The 22,008-nt window shown below is 38.6% G+C and overlaps 1 protein-coding gene across 4 annotated transcripts in view; it reads right to left on the bottom strand.

The window, feature by feature from the left end:
• pard3bb (par-3 family cell polarity regulator beta b) overlaps positions 1–22,008 on the bottom strand; it is a 192,851-nt gene that overhangs the window by 161,050 nt on the left and 9,793 nt on the right. For all 4 annotated transcript variants that reach the window (XM_058617671.1, XM_058617686.1, XM_058617662.1 and 1 more), the window contains exon 3: positions 21,334–21,435. In XM_058617671.1, coding sequence (XP_058473654.1) covers positions 21,334–21,435 — 102 coding nt within the window. The remainder of the gene's footprint in view (positions 1–21,333; positions 21,436–22,008) is intronic.

The raw sequence follows: 22,008 nt of genomic DNA, 5'->3' as shown, positions 1-22,008 counted from the left end.
CAGTATGGAATAAAACGGTCTAAATTAGAAAGGGGTTGTGGTGGATTAATGGGCTGAGCACAGGATTTAAAGCGGCGTCCAACGACTGACCAATGTAACTTCTTTTTTGTAGGTTTAGGCAGCAGAATAGGATTTTCCAGGGTAATATTATCTTTCCCACTTTTTTGTTGAATAGCAAAGTAATAGTCAGTGGTGTCCCTGTTTTGAAACCAGAAAGGGTCTTCTTATTCTAGAGTGTGTCATGCTGCATCCGTAAAGGGTATATTTCTTAATTGCTGCTAATGTTATATGAATGTTAAAGCACAATGCATAGAATCATTAAAAGTTGTCAAGGACTATATGGGATTTACTGCAACGTCCATGGTCAGGAAAATTAGAAACCAACCATCCTAGACTGCTTCACTGTGCAGACATGAGAGGGGACCTTGGCATTGAACTCTCCCTGCCTCTCTTTTTAAATCTGACAGACAATATGCATCATGCAACAGTGTTATATCTCCTGTTTCAGGATCACGGTCAACTCGTCGCTATGTCTTTGAGTTCATTCATTCATAACCACTATAAATCTATAAACTATTTGATTTTTAATGCAACCAGACAGCACATCTTTAGAACTAGTTCTAAGACACCATAGACTAACCCTTAGCTCTTCCATCTCCTAATAGCTAATTTATCCAGCTTTTTATCCAGCTTTCCTTCCCTTCATCCTCTTCCTTCTCTCCACCATCTTATCTCATTCAATTGGCTCTCAGCATAACAATGGACATCTGAGTGGCGTTTGAAGTGGGATTTGCTGTCTGTCAGATATGACTGATTAGACTGCACACACCAATAGGTACCTCATCCTTTCCTTCGGGTGCATACACAGATATGCACACACCATATTTTTATGGTCACTAACTGAGAATTATCATGACAAAACACTAAGCATTACTAACGATGACAGTCCTCGGCAATGTATAAGCGTCACACAGAAACGCAGATTTTAAAAAAGAGACTGTATCAAACCTTCAGTGTCCTTTTATTCTTCAGGAGGGCTGCTAATATGAGCTGAGAATTGTGTTTTAAAAAGTAATCATAATTTTATTTTTGATGACTTGTATTAAACAGACCAATCACATTTCTGCCCTATGCCATCATTGTTGTGAACTTCAACCAACTTTTAAAATGTTAAGTGTAAAATCACAGCCCAGTTAGAATTGCAGCTTTAGCCATTCCCATTGTCTATAATCTGCGAGTACTTCGGGGAATTATGAGGTTAATTGTTGAAAGGTTGTCTTCTGACCCCCAGACAGCTTATCTGCTTCAGAGCAGATAAACAATTAATCTTATCATGTCACTTAAAATGAGAGATAAAGTAATAGTTTGAAAGCCAAGAAAGAATTGTTCTCACCATTAAAAAAAATCAACCCTGTCTATCCACTCGCAAATTAAATTGACAACTTCATCTATGACCAAAATGCAGCCTCAGATGAAATAGTCTGGGTTTAGTCAATGTCCTCTAATAAGCTACTATATGTAAAGCCAAATTGCATTTTAAGTATGTCATTAATGCAGGACATATCACAAAAGCACTGCACTGGAGGTCAATATATTCTACATGTTTCTTTTGTTATGCCTACAATTGGCCAGCCTGATTGAAGGAATAGCAATGTTTTCTGCATATTTATGTTCACTTTGTGCAGCATACCAAATGATTATCTCCACCAAGGAAGTCGTGTTTTTGTTTGTTTGTCTGTCTATTATCAGTATGCAACAACTACTGAACCAGTTTTGTTGAATCTTGGTAGGGTGGAGTATGGGTAAAAAGGAAGCTCATTAACCTCTGGAGCAGATCCAGTTGTGTCAGTGAGAAGATTTTTTTTTCTCTTCCTTTAGCAATTTGTTGGTGCAATTTAGGGCTGTAATCAACCAAAGAAATTCTTGGTCGACTGAAGCCCTGAAATTTCGACTCAAAATCGACTAGTATAGGGGGGTGACGGCCCTGAAAGCGTTTTGCATCTCCTGTGGGTTGGGTTAATCCAAAATACTGAAAACAAGGGGGTGTTCTCTGAAGACATGCTGTTACCTGTGGAACAGGGGTGCTTTGAAAACAACCCAATTAGCACTTGATACATTCCTCCAGATGAAATCAAATTAACCATAGACTGTATGAAATTAACACAGCAAAAACTCGACTTATGAGAATTTGAGTCAAACCAGAACATGTCGACTCATAAATCGACCAGTCGACCGAGACTTTACAACCCTAGTGCAATTCTTGAGAAATAATGCATAGATCCGTACCTGTGCACAGAATCACAACCAGTATTCAACAGTCTCATTGTGACAACATGTAAGCACCTGCAGAGTGCTGCCATCCAAAACAAAAAGGATCTCTTCAATTACTTGCCTTACTATGTTTAAAATGATAGAACATTACATTCTATCACACTACTGCAACACCTGAGCTGTATTTCAAGTCCACACACACACACACACAGTGGCAGGAGGTTTAGGGTAGATGGGTGGACTTTCTTGATGAGAGAAAAGAACACAGAACTGTGAAAATTCAAATGAATGAGAAGTGAAAAATTAGCAATTTCAATCAAAAGTGAAAGCTGAGCTATAGTAATGTGAACACAACCAGGATGCATTTCAGATGTGATCACTTAGGACCAAATACTCAATTAATGCCCTCTGTCCTACTACAGTTTCACAACAAACTGAAAAGCTTTCTTTACGGTCCTCAGTTACTTTATCACACATCGGTACATGCTTGACCTCTCAGCCTCTCCTTGCTCCCACTCTCCTTTACACACACATACTGTATGTCTGACTACATTTGGTGGTTGCAAAAAAAAAGATGGGCATAATTGTGTACATAGGGGAAGGTTAAGGTTAACTTCACTTCATCGATCCCCATAGAGAAACTCTTCCTCTACATTTCACCCAGAAATAGGAAGGAACAGTGGGTAGCCACTGAGCAGCACCTGGGGACCAACTCTAGATTGAATGTCAGCGCCTCGGTCGGGGACACTGAAAGGAGCATTACGCTAACACATGTTTTGATGGTGGGAGGAAACCGGAGCCCCCGCAGATAACCCACAAAAAACAGAGGGAACATACAAACTCTACACAGAAAGGACTTGGGACAGACACAGACACATCTGGAGACACATTCTAATGCAAATGTTTGGAATGACATTTGCCAAGCTGTCCAGCTGTGACCAGATCACAGAAAAATGTATTCAAGTAAAAGTAGGCGTTTTTCTTCTTCTCTCGCGTTGCATCACTCAGCGTGAAAGAAAGAGAATGCTACTCTGTGTGGTTGTCTGTATGTAGAGCTTAGGCAATATAATGAGCCTGTTATCATCATGTGTTAGAAGCATGTCCACAATTTATAAAGCTCTCTCACTGCCCAGCACATTAGTCTGCCAATGTATGTAAACCTTTCTCTCAATTGCTAGTAGCTGTGTGTGTGTGAGTGTGTATGAACACACATTCCTACATCTGTATGATTGAGGTGGAGAGTAGAGCTCATCGCCAACGCAGAGTGAATAGATGAGGTCTTCCTGACAGATCATGTCCTCTTTTCACTCGACTATGAATCAAATCCATCTCAACATTAAATGTGGTACTTAAAGAGACAACCCATGATAATACAGATTACACACCACCCAAACAGCTGCAAGAGTGTTTAGACAACGCTTTAGCCTATCACGTGATTCAGTAGATTTGAACACATTTTCTGGAAAACAGCCTAGGGCGTGTTGCGGGGAAATGCAAGAAACCATCAAAGATTTAGATGTTTATGACTCGGGCATTTTAATTCATTAGATCAAGCAGCAACTTGTGCTGTCTCAGTGCAATCATAATAAACGACAAAATGAGACTTCAGCGGGTTCAATTGAAAATATATCCAAGTTAGCCGTTTTTCATCCTCACAAATCTGCACGCTGTCACTCAGCCTGCTTGAACCTTGCTTGAGTTACGATGATTAAGATGAAAAAATAAATTAGGAATAAAACAGGAAATTGGGACTTGAAAAATAAATCCAGTACACATCATATTTAATGGTCAGACGGGCAGACTAGAAACCTGTTTAGACCAATAAAGAAAAAAATGTTTAATGGAAAAAAACTGGAAATGTCATATGATCAATATGAGTATTATGAAAATATGATTTTACTTTGGAGTCTATGTATACCACACTGCCTGACCACTGACTGTCATTGAAAACAGAGGGAACGAGAAGACGATCAAACAAGCAGAAAAATGGGAGGCTCAAAATGTAAGCAGACGTTTTAGCTCTCTCAAACCAAATGACTTTTGTTTCCTTTTCCAATTTGTCTGTAAACAGAGTCAGACAAACACACAGGCAAATGATGGACCAATTCTCAGTTGTCTGGCCATTTAGTTTGTCCAACCCCCACATCCAGGCACTTCATTAAGATAATTCATCAGCACAATGAATCCATGAGGACATGGACTTCATAACAATAACAATTACTAACACACACACACACAATTTCATGCAGTATCATGTATCCATCTATTCTTGGTGGGTCCCAGGTGCAGCTGTGTCTCCTTAATTAAGAGCCGGGCTCCATGAAGACCACACGCTTCATCGTTTATTATACTCATAATTAACCCTTTCGCTCTCACCCTTTCTGCCTCTCTCTCTCTCTGTTTTCCTTCAATCACTCCGTTAACCCCTTGTCTATCGCTGACAATCAATCTCCCACATCATGCTGGTAGGCTGCCTCATGCTGTCACCCCCGTGCCCATCGCACACACTGTCGCCATTAACCCAGCATTTGTCTTTATTTCACCCTCCCTTCCACAACACTTTAATTGCAAGCCTCCCTCTGACTTTCATTTTATTCACTCTTGCAATTAACCCCTTTTCTTCCTCGCACCCTCCCATTTCTCTTCCCTTCATATGCTCCAACAAATTGCGCCCATCTCTCTCATCCTCCCTCTCTTAATGTTCTCTCTCTGGCTCTCTAGCTTGTCCTCCCTCTCTAGCAAACGCCATTACTCAATTAACCCTCATTGGTTCCTGGCTAAGGGTCAACATATGTATCAGGTCTGAATCAAACGTGTATGTGCCTTTGACAAATGAAGAGTTCACGGACACACACATGCTTGCGCACGAGGTGTGACTCCAAAATTATTAGATTCATTAGAGGTAAAGGTGTAAAAGAAAGAGGTAAGTGGTGAAGGTGAGGAAGTGGGGTGAGAGAAAGTGGAGAGGAGAAGGCCAGATCATCGCTCATGACTGCTAGTGGAATTAAGTTCAATAAAAGGATAAAAAAAAGTGAGAGAAGGCCACGAGAAAGAAAGTAAATAACCGTTTTTGAGAGGGAAGGAAAAAAATAGATAACAGCTGAGAAAAGATGGTGAGGGGAGATGTGGTTCAATGGGTGCACTGAAAATAGTCTGATGGGTGGTGTTAGCTCAGACACGGGAAGAGTATAAAAGAAGAAACTGCGAAAGAAAATGGTTGACATATTGAAAGGCAACACAACAAGCCAGAGGAGAGAGAGAATGAGCGGATGAGATGATAACTACAGTAAAGGGGAAGAGTTGAGCTGGTGGACGGGTACAACAGAGAGATGAGGTGAAGGTGAGAGGAAGCATTTCAGTTCATTATGGTGGAGATCTCCCTGTTGTCTCCTCTTTATCCTGTCATAATGAGAGACCGCTCTACATAACACAGAGATAATGATACATGAGCAAAGTCTGGATGACCTTAAGGGATAAAAATATATATTAATAGGAAAAACTTGAACCCCAATGTATCTTTGAACATCAGTTCATTTTAATGTTGTGGGCTGTCAGCAGAGTGCAATGCTTAGAATTTTTCAACACAATAACAACCTCACTTTTTTATTGTAGCCACTTAATTAATTAATTTAAATATGTAAAAAACAAGGGAAGGGGTACAGAACATTGACTCAAGTTTTCAACTCATATAAATGTGTATAATTTATCTGTTCAAAAAAATTTCAATTGAAGAGAAGGTAAAAACCAAACATCATCTCTCTGCAGCAGTACATGCTTTTGTTATCAGGATATTTGTGATTGGTTGCTCAATTAATCGTCAATTTTCTGATTTTTAAACAACAACCAACATTTGACAACATTTTGACATTTTATGGACCAACAATCAAGAAAATAATCAACATAATGATCTTTTTATGAAAATTATAGGTAGTTGCAGCTCTAAATTTGATGTAATAGATTAACAACATGGAGCATTACCAAATGTGAGAATATCTGATTATTAATGCCGTTTCTCCCATGTGATGATAACTTAATGATAGTAATTGATTCTACCACTTTACATTGGCATAGAACAATGCAAAACAGTCAATTAAAATTTATTTTTGCTAATTGCATTGTTCAAAACCGCAACTTCGATGCGAAAAAGATTAATTGTTCAGACCTAGATTGTGCTTTGTGTGTGCGTGTGTTGGGGTAGTAGTATTAATTAGCAACCGACAAGAAAAATACACACTTCTGTTTGGATTAGACGGCACAGATGAATTATCTCTATTAACCACTTTAAAAATCTTGAGCGTTGGTCAAAGGAACTGAACCACTCATAGGCGTACATGTGCATCCGCATCCATGTATGCACACACCCACAGACACAAAGGCAAGAAAGCATGCATTAAGCAGATGGCTGGTGGTTAAGAGAGTGTGAATGATAAAATCTGCCCACTATTCCATCGCCTTGTCCATTATTCCACTCCACTGCCTTTGACAAGAGCTTTTTTGCGTGTGTGTCGGTGTGTAGAAGTGCATAATGTGTGCAGCTTCCCTCTCCATGTATCTGTGTGAAACCATCTACTTGCATCGCTTGTCATAAATGAACAATATTAAAAATTAAACCATTAAATTAACACATAAAATACAACCATTTAATTGAGTTTTGTATATTGTGGTTTTTATTGTTTCTACCCATCATGTGTAGCGGGCTGCAAGCAATCAAACTAATGGAACATTACGGACCCATTCAAAATGTGCCACACGAGTAATATTGTATTACCCATCTGTGTGTGTGATCAAGTGAAACACACGAGGGTATGCGGCATTAAGGGTTACACTGGAAGTTGTTGTGTCCTTTATGAGTTATGCACGGTTTAGTGTGCACGTAAAAAAGAGAAACATGGAGGTGGTGAGTGTCATCGGCAATTTGACAGATGAGTCACTGAAAGCACACACGTATAAATAGGTCACTGGTTGTGTGATTCACCACACAAATTGCCGACTCCATTAAGGCTCAAGATAAATAAGATTTAAGACCAAAAACCGATCAGAACATATACCCTTTCACCTTATCAAAAACACAGGAGGGAATTTTCATCATACAGACTGCCCGACGCTATAAATCACGACATGAAAGTATCACCAAGTAAGTCATATCACTAAAAGCTGATAATTCAGCCACACAAGCATATACAGTGGGTACATATAGTAAAAGGTGCCGTGTTAATGTTGACTGTCAATGCCGACTGATATATATGCCAGTGTACTGCAATTTAACAATGAGGCCATAGCCTCATCAAATATAATTCACAATTCGGCTAATAGCGGAGATCTCAGCTCCTAAAGAGAGCGTTTATGGTCCCTCTACCCTTCTCAAGGACTAAAAGCTACACCTGCTCTCACTCACACACATATAGGACAGCCTTTCAGTGAAGACTAACACATATTATTCCTATATAATGACAAATGTCTGACTCCATAAGGAACATGACTTACGGACCGATATCTGAGTCACACCTACAATGGACAGGCAGAACATTTTATGGCTCTTGTACCCTTTTGAAGGACTAAGAAGAGCAATTGATCACATTTACGCACAAGAGCTAAATCACTGCTAAATGTGAAACAGTGACAGAGTATTATGACTTGACGTCCACCTGCCAAGTGTCCATTTTACATTTACTATCAAAAGATGAACTTGTTGTATGATGCTGGCTGACAACAGGATCTCCAGAAGAGCCAAACACTAAACTCCACCAATGCTCCAAGAACAAACAAAAAGAGGAAATAGTAAACTTTTTTGCTGCCAGCAGGTGGGGCTTGGCCTCACTGGCTCTTAATGACCTGTCATTTCTGCTGGTTCTTTATTTTTAGCTCTATGTTTTTACATCATTCATTTGTAATATGATCATTTTCCTCAATCTACCCCACTTTCTTCTTTTTTAATGTAACTTCTCAAGCATGTTGGGTACAACTGTTTCAGCCAGCACAACCGAGCATTAAGATACTGAACTATTTGATGGACTGGTCTTTAATTATTATATTTTACACAGATCTCCCCGTCACCAGTTTTCCCCGTCACCTAAATTAGCCTGACACCTGACAAGTTGTCAAATCCATCCTGGTTGACATCGTATTCCAAAGTCATATGATACCATTCGACTGTTCCAAACAAAAACAATTGACTGGAATTTTAAAATGTAATTTGCACATTATGTGTTCAAGGAAATGAATTTTTTTTTTGGTCCGTGACCTAAAGTAGGACCTAAACACAACTTCCCATAAATTAAACTTCCCACTGTGTCTACAAACTTCATCTTTTCAACACAGTGAGATTATTTAGTTTGTGAAGCAGTCAATAAAACTGACAATATGTAAAAAAACAACAACATTCAAACCATTGTGCATTGTGTTTACACACACACACACACAAATCTCTTCTAGCTGTCCTCCAGCTATCCTTTTAAGGACTTGTGTTGATTTACATTCATTTGGACAGTCAAAACAAAGCCTTATCCCTAAAATTAACCATCATTTTCTTAACCAAAATTTTAATCTTAGCCCTAAACTTAACCAGTTTTTCAAAAAATGTGGTTCTTCTTCCTCATTAGGACCAGGTTTTGGTCTCCATGAGGACTAGTGGTCCTGACAATTACACATACACACACGCACACAGACGTCCAGTAAATGAAACCAGCTCAAAGTGTGAAGCAATAAGCAGCACTGCTTTCTTTAGTGGAAGATAAATATTATTCTCAAGAGTCGCCACTTCATATGGGGGCGCTGAGTGGTCAGAGGTCGCCAGCAAACTGTTAGTATTATGGGTGTGTGTGGGCACATGTGTGAGGAACACATTAGTGAGAATATTTGTCTTTCCTGTTTCACTTAACCCCACCAAGACGACGTCACACTTGAAAACAAAAATGTGGTTGAACTCAAATGCTCTAGGGCTAAAAGGTTGTATTGGCTCTTATATTAAATGTAGTTAATTATAGGTTGCCATTTATTTTTATTTTTTTATTAATTCACTTTTAACAATTATGGTTACCAAACCCACAAGTGTGCTATGATAAACTAAACTATATAACTTAGCGACCAAAATTTGAAGCCCAACTTAAATATCAACAGGGAACAGTGTTTCCTTGACTTACTGAATGTACCTGAATGTGTACGAAACTGAAATGGAGAATTCATTTCTGACTACAACTTTAATTAAAAACATCTCATAACTTATTAATACTGAACACAACACTAATATGATTATTAAGCCTACTACATAGGTTAAATGAGATTTACTGGATGCCTGTCTGCTTTCATTTATGCGTCAGGTTCTCTGTTAAATTGCCTGGGATTAAAATGCCTGCGATTAGAAGCGGACTATATCAGAGGTCTCCAACACAAATTGCTGCTTCTCTATATCTCTGCATGTTTTCTAAAATCCCTTCCAAGGGCTCATTGTTTTGATCTGGGTCATGGTTCAATTAACGTCGACATGTTAACCAGCAAGTGCACGCACACGCACACACACACACACACACACACACACACACACACACACACACACATAGAATTCAATGAGAACCTTATCAGCTACCTTTATGTACAAGCATTTAACTTACATGGCATGGTGAGCATAAAAATCCAATCACATACTGCCCATGTGTCTGCCGTCTATTGTCATCATTATCTTGTCACACCAGACTAAGACGCTATGAATAATCACACTGCAACTGCATCATCTTCATGAGTAAACATGACTTTTTGCATGTGCATGCACATTTGTGTGTGTGTGTTCTAAAATACTTAAATGGCGCTCCTCACATAAGTGAAGTTTCAATGAGCGCGTAAAAGCTGCACAGACTTAATGTACGTGTCATTTATGATGAAAACTGTAGAGGAGGATTATGGGGCATTTTGCATAATAACCCTTCCAACAGGGTCATAATTGCCTCGTTCTGACAGGCTTGTGTTTTCTTCCTTAAAGTGACAGAGCTGAGCGGGTGTGAAAGCGAGAGGAGAAAGAAAAGAGATGGAATGTTGAAGGAGAAAGAGAGATAGGGAGGAGGAAGGGAGGCAAAATAGGGTGCATGGCGATGGAAAAGCCGAATGAGAAGTTGGGGAGATTTTCAAAACGAAACCAATGCAAGATATCTTAGTCATGATGGTGACAAAGTGTTCATAAAGAGCGAGTTTTTCACATATTCTGCAACAGGATCTCTGCAACAGAAGAGCCAAACACCAATCTCCACCTATGCTATCCTCTCATTTGGTGTCTTTTTTTTCCCCCAATGCTCTAACTAAAAAAAGAGGAAAAAGGAAACATGTTGGCTGCCAGCAGGTGGGGCTTGGCCTCACTGGCTCTTAATGACCTGTCATTTCTGCTGGTGCCTTATTTTTAGCTCTATGTTCTTACATCATTCTTTTCCAATATGATAATAGTCCTCAATCTATCCCACTTTCTTCTTTTTTGATGAAACTTTTCAAGCATGCTGGGCACAAAAAAAAGACACTTTAATTATTTTATTTCACACAGATCTGTCACCAGTTTTCAGAGGATCCTAAATTAGCCTCTCACCTGATAAGTTGTCAAATCCACCCTACAGGCTACATGCGCTCATGCATTAGGCTGGCAGATACATGGAATTCTTTAAAATCACTTCTTAAAAACTATTCTCACAGACTTGGCTTTAGGTGTTATCATCTATAATCTAATGATTGATTGCTCTATCTTCCTATTATTTTATTCGTACTTACTAGATTCACTTTTACGTGACGCTGTCTTCTTCCTACTTTCAGTTCTCTCTTGAAACTACGCTGACATTTGGTGTTTTGTGGCTTTTCACCTTTGTGTTCTTGTTTCTGTCCCCGAGTATCCTGCAACTGTTTTGTCTGTCAAGCCACCAAGTGAATGTGTGTTATTGAAAGGTGTGACATAAATTGGTATTGAACAGTTATTCCTGATCAAATTATTCTTATCACATCTCATCAAGATTATAATGCATAAACAATTAAAATAAGCTAAAACCCAACCTAAAATCTATTGTACATTGAAAATGTGCTTTTACCTAAACAGAGACATTAGGCTGACAGTTATTTCTCATATAAAACATTATATTAAAACGATGAACTACTCCTCAACCATTATACACCAGCTCCATTTTAAATGTTACAAGTTCGCATATTTGCTGATGACAGCAATCGATCTGCAAATGACGCGAGACAGTGTGTGGGTGGGTGTTTGTGCAAATCTAAACAAATGGTGCAGCATAATCATTTTTCATTAATAGATGCTAAATAACTTCTTTTTTTGTATAAGCCACTAATTCATGAATCTGTATCAGGAACAATCACATCTAACAAATGTATGAATAATTTGTTTGCATGGTAGGAGTTGCAAAAGCAGTGTTCAGAGTCTCTTATTTACCACTGATCAGCAAAGCATTCATGATCATGGATACATGGAGGTGCAGAGTGAGTGAGCGAGAGTACAGAAGACGAGCGAGGGGCTGCTGATAACATGGAACCAGAGTCATTTCCTCATGATCAAAGATTTGACTATTTTGTTAATGATTCTGCTGAAGTAGTTTAATTAATGTATTTATTTAACCTGCAGATATTTTCTTTCATTTTCAAGAATTACATTAGTGAGAAATTAATGAAAAATAAATATAAATGTAAACACAATGAATTACTTATCCCCAACCCATCCCCAAGCTTTAATTTTAGAAGCATGATAAAATGTAAAAGTAAAGACATTTATTAAAAAGTTGGAAGTGAGCAAAGCACCAACACAGGTTAGATTTAATTTTCTCAGCTCTTCCAGACACAGGTGCTTCCTTTATTTAGTCCAGTATGATAGTCACAAGTGACTCCCAAGTTTATCGCCCTCTCACATTCTTGCTTTTTAGTTGCTATGCCAACACAAGAGACGGTCTTTATAACTGCCAGTCTACCTGTTTGTCCATGCCCTGCTTCTACCAGCAACCACAGCATGTGATGGCAACGTGGGCCGAGAAAGCAGGAATGAAAGGGACAAAGCAGAAAGCCAGAGAACAAGAGCACAATTTAAACACTGTCAAAACTGAGATGAGAACTGTTGGCCCGATTTTCTTCTGCAGTTAATTGTTTTTCGCCGACTAGAAAACTAACACACACACACATATATACGAGGGACATTACAGACACACACAGTGCACTCTCCACCGAGTTGTCTTGGGTCCAAAAACTGTCCATCTTAACGTTTCCAAATGAGGCCATTTAAGGCTGTTTTATCCCATCAGCCAATCAGACGGTGTAATTAACAGACATGCTTAGAGTTTGATCAATTTAAACCAAAAGGAAATACAAAGTGCCTAAAAACACTTTTCCAGTATATTGTGTGACATTATGGGCCAAATTATACTGAACTATCTCAGAGGTGGTGCTCACTGTGGAGTAGAGCTCTCACAGGCCATTTCAGCATTTCCTCTTGTTTTTCCTCACCAAAAAGGCACACAGAGCAGGAAAATGCAAAGCGCTCAGAAGTCCTACAACAGTGAGCAGAATTACTTCTTTCTAATTGAATGACAGAAACATTTTAATTCATACAAAAAAAATAAGATGTGCAATCAATAAGAAAAATGGCACCAATCGGTCATCACAAGTTAGAATCAGAATCAGGAATTAACTTATTACTCCTGTTATGATTTGTTGAAAGCCAACTTCTTCTTAAACCATCATAAACTATTTAAGAAAATGAAATAAATTCACTTCCCCTGAACAATAAGAGGAACCAAGAAATGTCTGACACAATAACCCAAGTTCAAAGCTCAGCTCATGGGGAAGAGCCCAATCTTCAGGCTAGCCCTTTCCATGTGTCCTTCTATAAAGACCTTCTTTAGAGTTCCAGTATGTAAGCATTCGTGACATCTAATATTCCTCCACATGCCAGAGAGGATTCTTCTTTGTTTGCATGGAAAATGTCCACTTGTAAATGTAAAATGCACACTGAGTGGTTTGTCTGTTCGGGGCTGATGTGAGGTCATGGCAACATAAGACAGTGGCCTCCATAAAGTAAGGACTTTGCCTAAAGTACATATATTGTATAAATAATCACACACACACATATATATATATATACTGTATGTATATATGTATGTATGTATGTATATATATGTGTATATATATATATATATATACATATATACATATATACATATACATATATATATACACACACACATATATACATATATACATGTATACACATATATATATACATATACACACATATATATACAGTGCCTTGTGAAAGTATCCGGCCCCCTTGAACTTTTCAACCTTTTGCCACATTTGAGGCTTCAAACATAAAGATATAAAATTGAATTTTTTTGTCAAGAATCAACAACAAGTGGGACACAATTGTGAAGTGGAACCAAATTTATTGGATAATTTAAACTTTTTTAACAAATAAAAAACTGAAAAGTGGGGCGTGCAATATTATTCGGCCCCCTTGCGTTAATACTTTGTAGCGCCACCTTTTGCTGCAATTACAGCTGCAAGTTGCTTGGGATATGTCTCTATCAGTTTTGCACATTGAGAGACTGGAATTCTTGCCCATTCTTCCTTGCAAAACAGCTCGAGCTCAGTGAGGTTGGATGGAGAGCGTTTGTGAACAGCAGTCTTCAGCTCTTTCCACAGATTCTCGATTGGATTCAGGTCTGGACTTTGACTGGGCCATTCTAACACCTGGATACGTTTATTTGTGAACCATTCCATTGTAGATTTGGCTTTATGTTTAGGATCATTGTCCTGTTGGAAGATAAATCTCCGTCCCAGTCTCAGGTCTTTTGCAGACTCCAACAGGTTTTCTTCCAGAATGGTCCTGTATTTGGCTCCATCCATCTTCCCATCAATTTTAACCATCTTCCCTGTCCCTGCTGAAGAAAAGCAGGCCCAAACCATGATGCTGCCGCCACCATGTTTGACAGTGGGGATGGTGTGTTCAGGGTGATGAGCTGTGTTGCATTTACGCCAAACATATCGTTTTGCATTGTGGCCAAAAGTTCAATTTTGGTTTCATCTGACCAGAGCACCTTCTTCCACATGTTTGGTGTGTCTCCCAGGTGGCTTGTGGCAAACATTGAACGAGACTTTTTATGGATTTCTTTGAGAAATGGCTTTCTTCTTGCCACTCTTCCATAAAGGCCAGATTTGTGCAGTGTACGACTGATTGTTGTCCTATGGACAGACTCTCCCACCTCAGCTGTAGATCTCTGCAGTTCATCCAGAGTGATCATGGGCCTCTTGGCTGCATCTCTGATCAGTCTTCTCCTTGTTCGAGATGAAAGTTTGGAGGGACGGCCGGGTCTTGGTAGATTTGCAGTGGTCTGATACTCCTTCCATTTTAATATGATTGCTTGCACAGTGCTCCTTGCAATGTTTAAAGCTTGGGAAATGTTTTTGTATCCAAATCCAGCTTTAAACTTCTCCACAACAGTATCTCGGACCTGCCTGGTGTGTTCCTTGGTCTTCATGATGCTCTCTGCGCTTTAAACAGAATCCTGAGACTATCACAGAGCAGGTGCATTTATACAGAGACCTGATTACACACAGGTGGATTCTATTTATCATCATCAGTCATTTAGGACAACATTGGATAATTCAGAGATCCTCACTGAACTTCTGGAGTGAGTTTGCTGCACTGAAAGTAAAGGGGCCGAATAATATTGCACGCCCCACTTTTCAGTTTTTTATTTGTTAAAAAAGTATAAATTATCCAATGAATTTGGTTCCACTTCACAATTGTGTCCCACTTGTTGTTGATTCTTGACAAAAAATTTCAATTTTATATCTTTATGTTTGAAGCCTCAAATGTGGCAAAAGGTTGAAAAGTTCAAGGGGGCCGGATACTTTCACAAGGCACTGTATATATATATATATATATATATATATATATACACACACACACACATATGAAACACGATTATACAAAACATCCGTATAGGTAGTATAAATTATGGATGCCAACACCAAAGAAGAACCTGAAAATCTGGTGGTTATGCCATTAAATTTGGCAAAAGTTCATATTGTATTTTTAGTTTCCTAAAATGAGTCTCCTTTATATTGATCAGCAAGCAAGTTTACGTATAATGTAAAACCTTCATAATAATGAAGAAATTGTGAAGCGCAAAAAAGGAGAAAAGTTCTGCACATAGATTGTTGTGCTTGTTGTGATTTTGTGTGCACGCTTGACGAAAAATGATTAACACTGATGGACGCAAAGGAATCCATACTGTGTGAGGGGGGGGGGGGGTGTACGTGTGTACATCCAAGAACAAACATATCATACAAAGTGTTCCTCCTCTCTCTCCATTAGCATGACTGGTTAAACCCCCTTCTCTCTTGAAGGGTGTTTCTGTAATACCTTCTGTACAAGATGGGAGAAATACATTAAGAAATACACTTGGAGCTAAATAGAAAATGCTGATGGGAATCTATATTTCGTGCTTACTTTTCATTTTCTTTGGCATAAAGCTGGGAGTGCACTTGAAAAACAACGTGCAAGAAGGACATTAGGGTAATGGAGAAAAGGGGTGGAGTGTGTGTGTGTGTGTGTGTGGGGGGGGGGGGGGGGGGGGGGGGGTGATACTCTGAGGCAAACACTTTCTGTAGAGTTAAGTTAAGGTTGAATATCTCCTGCACAAGTTATCTCTGTCCTACTCCGATTTTAAAATAAAACAATACAACTACCTTTAAATGCCAACTTTCAGAAATGGTAACAAACCTGGTAATAACAGGCCCCATGGATAAATTAATTCAGTTGATATTGGTTCAGGTCTTGGTACTAAAAGGTATTATCATTGTTTTTAATATTACAGGAGCCCAAGTGTAGATTTAACAAATTACACAATCACTGGTAATGAGTAAAATAACCATACGCCAGCTGATTGTTGTAGGTGTGTTCAGGAATTCAATCTTATCCATCATTCAGGTATTCAGTTTCAGTGAATTAGTGTCCACAGGAAAACAACTGCACAGTAGGGCTACAATGATGAATCTATTAACTGATTACTAAATTAACCACCAACTATTTTTATAATGGACTAATCATTTTTGAGTGATTTTATCATAATTAAAACAAGCTCTCTAGAGTTTTCGGCTTACTAAATGTGAATATTTTCTTGTTTCTTTACTCAGTATAACAAAGAAATCATTTAAACTGAATAAGTTTGATTTGTGGACAAAACAAGACATTTGAGAACATGACCATTTCAACATTTGGGAAACAGCGATTTACATTTTTCAACAATTTATTGACATTTTATGGACCAAATAAATAATTGATTGAGAAAATAATAAAGAGATTAATGGATTATGAAAATACTCGTCAGTTGCAGTCCTACTGCACAGTAAAACAATCAGATTGATTTGATGTGAAACTTTGCTTAATACTTCTTTTTCAACTTTGTTAAAAGTGCTTTATCTCAAAACAGTTATTTCTATGCTAATGTAAATGTTATTTAAATTCAAATTGACCAATGCTGAACTTCAGAGGCTGTATGTACTTACAGTCTATAGTATAATATGTTATATTTTCACATACTGGCCACTGTGCTTTCATTTGCCATATAGCACTTTAAGCTGTTTTGGGACCAATTTAAGTTGATAAATGCGTGCACTCGCTCTTAAAATACATCACTTGAGTACTTTTCAGCTATGGATTTGCGAAACTGTACATATGACCTCAGTCTTGGGGAGACTTAAAAAAACCCTCTCTATTTTCTTTGTGGTTATAAACCCTATCCCCCCCTTCTCCCCCCAGTAAAACACTCATCTGGGATTAGAAGCCATTTATTCAGCTCAGTAATACTATGAGAGCCTTGCCTTAAAATCCAATGAATATTTCACACTTTCATTTCATATGCAATCTCTGGTGCTCAGAAGTGTGTATTGCTGATATCATTCGGCATGGTTTATTTCTCCATGTGTGTCTCACCATATATGTGTGTTTTGAGGAATTATGAAATGTGGCACTGTATTTGATCCTAGAATACAAATGTGCATTTGTATGCCGCTGCTTTCAAAGTAGATGGTGGTTTTTGTGCCCCAAAGGTAGGTTTTGCATTGTTTCACTTCACAGGATTTGGAGAAAAAACGAGAACACAACACCTGTCGATGAATACGGTGTGTATCTTAACACATACACACACTTATTTTTATTCATGGTATAGATTTTGTTTTCTGCAGAAACCAGAAAGTAGTCCACCATTATTTTTTGTGTGAGACCTCCGGGCATTCCTGGTCAGCAATTATGCAGCTCTATGCAGCAAGAAGGACAACACCTTTGAAAGATAACATGACTTCTAAAACAAAAAAAAAAAAGAAAACAGGTTTCGTATGTGCAGTCAAGGGTTGCTATAATAGCTGGTTAAAGCAAAAGGCTTTAATGGAACAAGAATGTTTTGATCATCAGCCTCAAACAAGATGGGAATGTGCAAAGCACTGTAAGGAAATGATTCGCTTGTGGCTGAAAGCCTTCAACATGAAGTGGTTGAAAGCTTAAAATATGAGGAAGCATTCCAATGTCTGTTCATTTGACTTTGTTGAAAAGAAACCTACAGAAGAATATCCGGTACCAGAACAGTGGTTGGGCTATGAAACTTAACAGGCAATGTTACCAGCTGCAGGTAAATCCACAGCTAATTATAATATGTCCATGTCTAAATTGATGTCCCAAGTAACAGTTGCTATAGATGTGTCATTAAAACCGGGTAATATTGCCTACGTTTACTAATTCATTATTTAACTTCACTCATTCATCAAACCACTCACACTGAGCAACTGCACAAAATAATTTGTTATGTGAGGTCACTTCCCCTTTAATATTACACAGATGTGCAACTGACCTACTATCAATTCAAATCGGGAGTGTTCCCGTGGCATTTTCAAGAAAGCTTCTCCTTTCTGACGTCACCTTTTAGTTATTAATTTAACCTTTATGTCACTCGCAAGTCACCACCAAACTATTCAAGTCTGAGTAAAGTGATGAAGAAAAATGTCAATGAAATCTCTGATATCTCTCTGACTCTGTCACCCCCACATTTTAAAAATGAGGCAACATTCTTTGCGCACATACACATATATACAGAGATTTCTGCTTTAGTGAGGACCATAGCAGCCGTTTGTCTGGTATAAAACAACTTTTTCAACAGAGATGTTGAGAAGCCATATTTTCTGTTATATTTGGTAAGAGTTTACACAGATACACAGCTGTTTGCTTAAGTCCCACATAACTACTTTATAATGATAATATAATAATATAATATATAATGACTTATATGAAAACATTATTTGGGAGACATTTTAATTAGAGCGGGAACTAACGATTATTTTCATAACCAATCTGTCGATTATTTTCTCGATTAATCCATGGTCCATAAAACATCAGAAAACCTTAAAAAATGTTGATCGTGTTCGTCAAACCTGAAAATGAGGATGTTCTCAAATGTCTTGTATTGTCCACAAACCAAAATGATTAACTTCTGACGATTAATTTGTTATCCAGAGCAAAGAAATGAAGAGAATATTAAACAATCCTAAACAGTTGGAAATCTTGTTTTAATCATGAAAAAAGCTGTGGCACAAGAGCCACCTAGGATCACTTCCTTGGTCTCCGCCTGCACTATCAATTATATTCCATGAGTTTTCTTAGCAGAAAGTTTCTGTCTCGGACCGGTGAAGTATTCTCAATGCTACAGCGAGTGATCATGAGTAGAAGTCCAGTCTGTAACACCTTCACTTAAAAAAAACTGCACAAGCTTACAGTAGCACAGGGCAATTGGCAACTTGCCAGCTGTGGGACCAGTACAAGCTGCTCGATGAATCTTGAAATAACCATGGCAACAGGCTCTCATTGTAGCAGTCTCCTAAATCAGGTGTTGGTCTGCTGACTCTGTTATTGCTTCTGTCACTGAATCATATGGCCCCTGGGTTGAAGTTTAGTGTGTCACGTAATCCCCACAGATTCAAGCTCAACAGGAAAACTCATCTCATAAAATGTCATGGGGGGAATTTGTTCACAGTAAAGACAGTCCACTCAGGTCATTTTTTGCGCGATATCGGTGTAAACTTTTCTGGAAAAAACACTCCATGTGTTCCACATGCCTATGTTTTCCCTCTTAAAACGCATTTGAGAGTGGTTTGGAAACAAACATCGACTACCACTGACAATGCTCAGTTAATGCTTGTATTCAAGTTCATGTCATAAAACAAAGCAAACAACTGTAGAGTATATGGATGCCGATTACTTTGTATATGAAACCAAAACACTTATCTGCACTGCGATCGGTTTTCTTTTAAAATGCCAAAAATTTACATTTCTACAGGGTTCCCACACGTTAGTTGGCATCAAATTCAAGGAGTATTTCCAGACTTTCTAGGACCAATCCCTCAAATTCAATCGGACACAGCTTAAGATGGGAGGGCAACGAAGATCTTGGCAAATGCCAAAGATCTTGGCATTTGTATTTCTCAGGCATCACGTCATTTGCTCTCTTGCTTAACTTGCCTCACTCATTGTTCTGCATGGAAGCTCAGGTCAACGGCTGGAGAGAGACAGTGTACAGTGTTCACAACACTGCCAGTAATTACAACTACATCAAGCAATGCAGGGCGCATGAAACAGTAGGTGGTGCTGTAATAGATAAGGGCACATCGGTGGCGTTTACCTAAATATGAACTGAACTTCTTTCGTGCACAAAATTTAAGCACTTTCAATGACCCGTGTCTGTTTTGGGCCTTGGGCATCTTTTTCTGCAAATTCACAAACTTTTGAGGATTTCACTGACCCGTGGGAGCCCTGTTTTCATTTATATGCAGCTTGAGTATGTGGATGGAATACATCACAGAACATATCATAATGACAAAAATTGTGTCATTAACAGAGGCTTGAGTCCTGGTTGGGGAGACCGGGGGGGGGGGGCTTTTTCAAAGGTTTTTACAGCCACAGTAAAAAAAAAAAATTCCAACAAATGCAATTTTGTTCTTAATTAGTTCAGAGAATCTCCAAAACTCCTGCAGTATTCATACACCCTTTAAGGCATGATAGTGTGAGCTGAGGAAAGGGCAAAACACCGGTAGGTTCTTCCGACTTTTATTAGCTGTGACCTAAATGTAAAATTCAGATCATCATAGCACGCGGACTCATTAAATCATGTTGATATTGTTTTAATGTGCAGAACCACAGAGATGGGGCTGAGGAATCGTTTAAGTTCCTGAGCCATGGTTCAAAACGGCCTTTATCTCGGCCATTTATCACATTCTAATAATGTCACTCTCTATGAGAGGGTACTAAAATATACAAGACTTTCCAAAGGGGAAAATGAAAAATGACCCTTTCCTCGGGGGGAAAATAAGAAAGACGGGGAATATATGGATTCAGTTTGCAAAGTCTCAGAAGTGAATTTCTAATGACACTGGCTAAAGCTTCAGGCAAGTTAAAACCACTCCCTTTGAATTTTGCTTGTGAGGCAATATTCTATCAAAGGGCTGCAGTGGCTTATAGGCATAATACTCTGGAGTCTGAACACTGAACAAGCGCACAAATGCACACACACACACACACAATAGTCAACATTATATACATTTTATGAGAGACATCAAAAAAGATTTAAAGAATAAAAGGTAGGTGGCTTAAAGATGATTATATTCCAGCTCTGGGGTGGAGAGTGAAAGCTGCCGGCGAGGCATTTGTTTTGCAACTTTATGGACTGCTTGGCTGAATACCTTACTGCATGCATAACTGTGTACACCGCTAATACTATTCACTCAGGAAATGGGCTGTTTTAATTAATGGCTATTGAAGTCACTCTCTTTAGTTAATACATCGCACTCTTTAGTTCCAGTTCACGGGTATTAATTGAGAAGATAATAAAGCTGTTTTTTGGTCAGCTTAAAGTCACATAAAGCCACCAGATTTCTCTGCTCACGTAGTCAGTGTTTTTACATTAAAAGGAGGTAGAAATAAAAGCCAGTAAAGCTATTTCAGCTTCATCAGATTAAAAGCATGAGTCATAAAACCTGTTATGTTCTTACCTTGTCCTTGTCTTCTACCAGATCACTGAGTATGTCGTCAGGGTCTAGAATCCCCCCATCACAGTATTCAACGTGGTGAGTCCGAACCAAGAAATCCCCTTCCTGTAACACAGAACACAAGTGAGGTAAATCCACTTTTCTTACACTTAACAGTATATGAAAATAATACCCGTCTCCTTGAAATAATGCTCCTGTCACATGGCCAAGTGGAAGGGCATAGGGCTTGTAACCAGAGGGTTCAAATCCCAGGGCAGGACAAGTGCTGGGGTGCCCCTGAGCAAGGTACACAACCACCATTGCTATCTGGGCACAAAGAGATGCTGCCCACTGCTCTAGCACCCAGTTTGGATAGGTTAAATATACTATATACTGTCACTAATTGGTGTGTGTGCAAATAAAACTACTACTCATTACAACAATCTCAAGATATCTAGCCAGAGGTAGTAAAGCCTTGCTAAGTAACATTAAAAGTTCTCAATCAGCAATAAAAGCATAGGTCCAACCTAACTCAAGTCTATTCATTCACTGTCTACTTCTTTATCTTCCACATGAGGATTGTGGGGAGCTGGAGCCAATATCAGCTGACATAGGGTGGGTAAATAAATGTAAACATAAATAAATGTTTCAAAACGTTACTCAATTTAAACATTAGTACAATTATTATCAATAATTACA

This window comes from Solea solea, chromosome 2, assembly GCF_958295425.1.
Source record: "Solea solea chromosome 2, fSolSol10.1, whole genome shotgun sequence".
Taxonomy (NCBI): domain Eukaryota; kingdom Metazoa; phylum Chordata; class Actinopteri; order Pleuronectiformes; family Soleidae; genus Solea; species Solea solea.
Note: the sequence above shows the minus strand (reverse complement) of the source record. Positions and strands in the feature narration are given on the sequence as shown.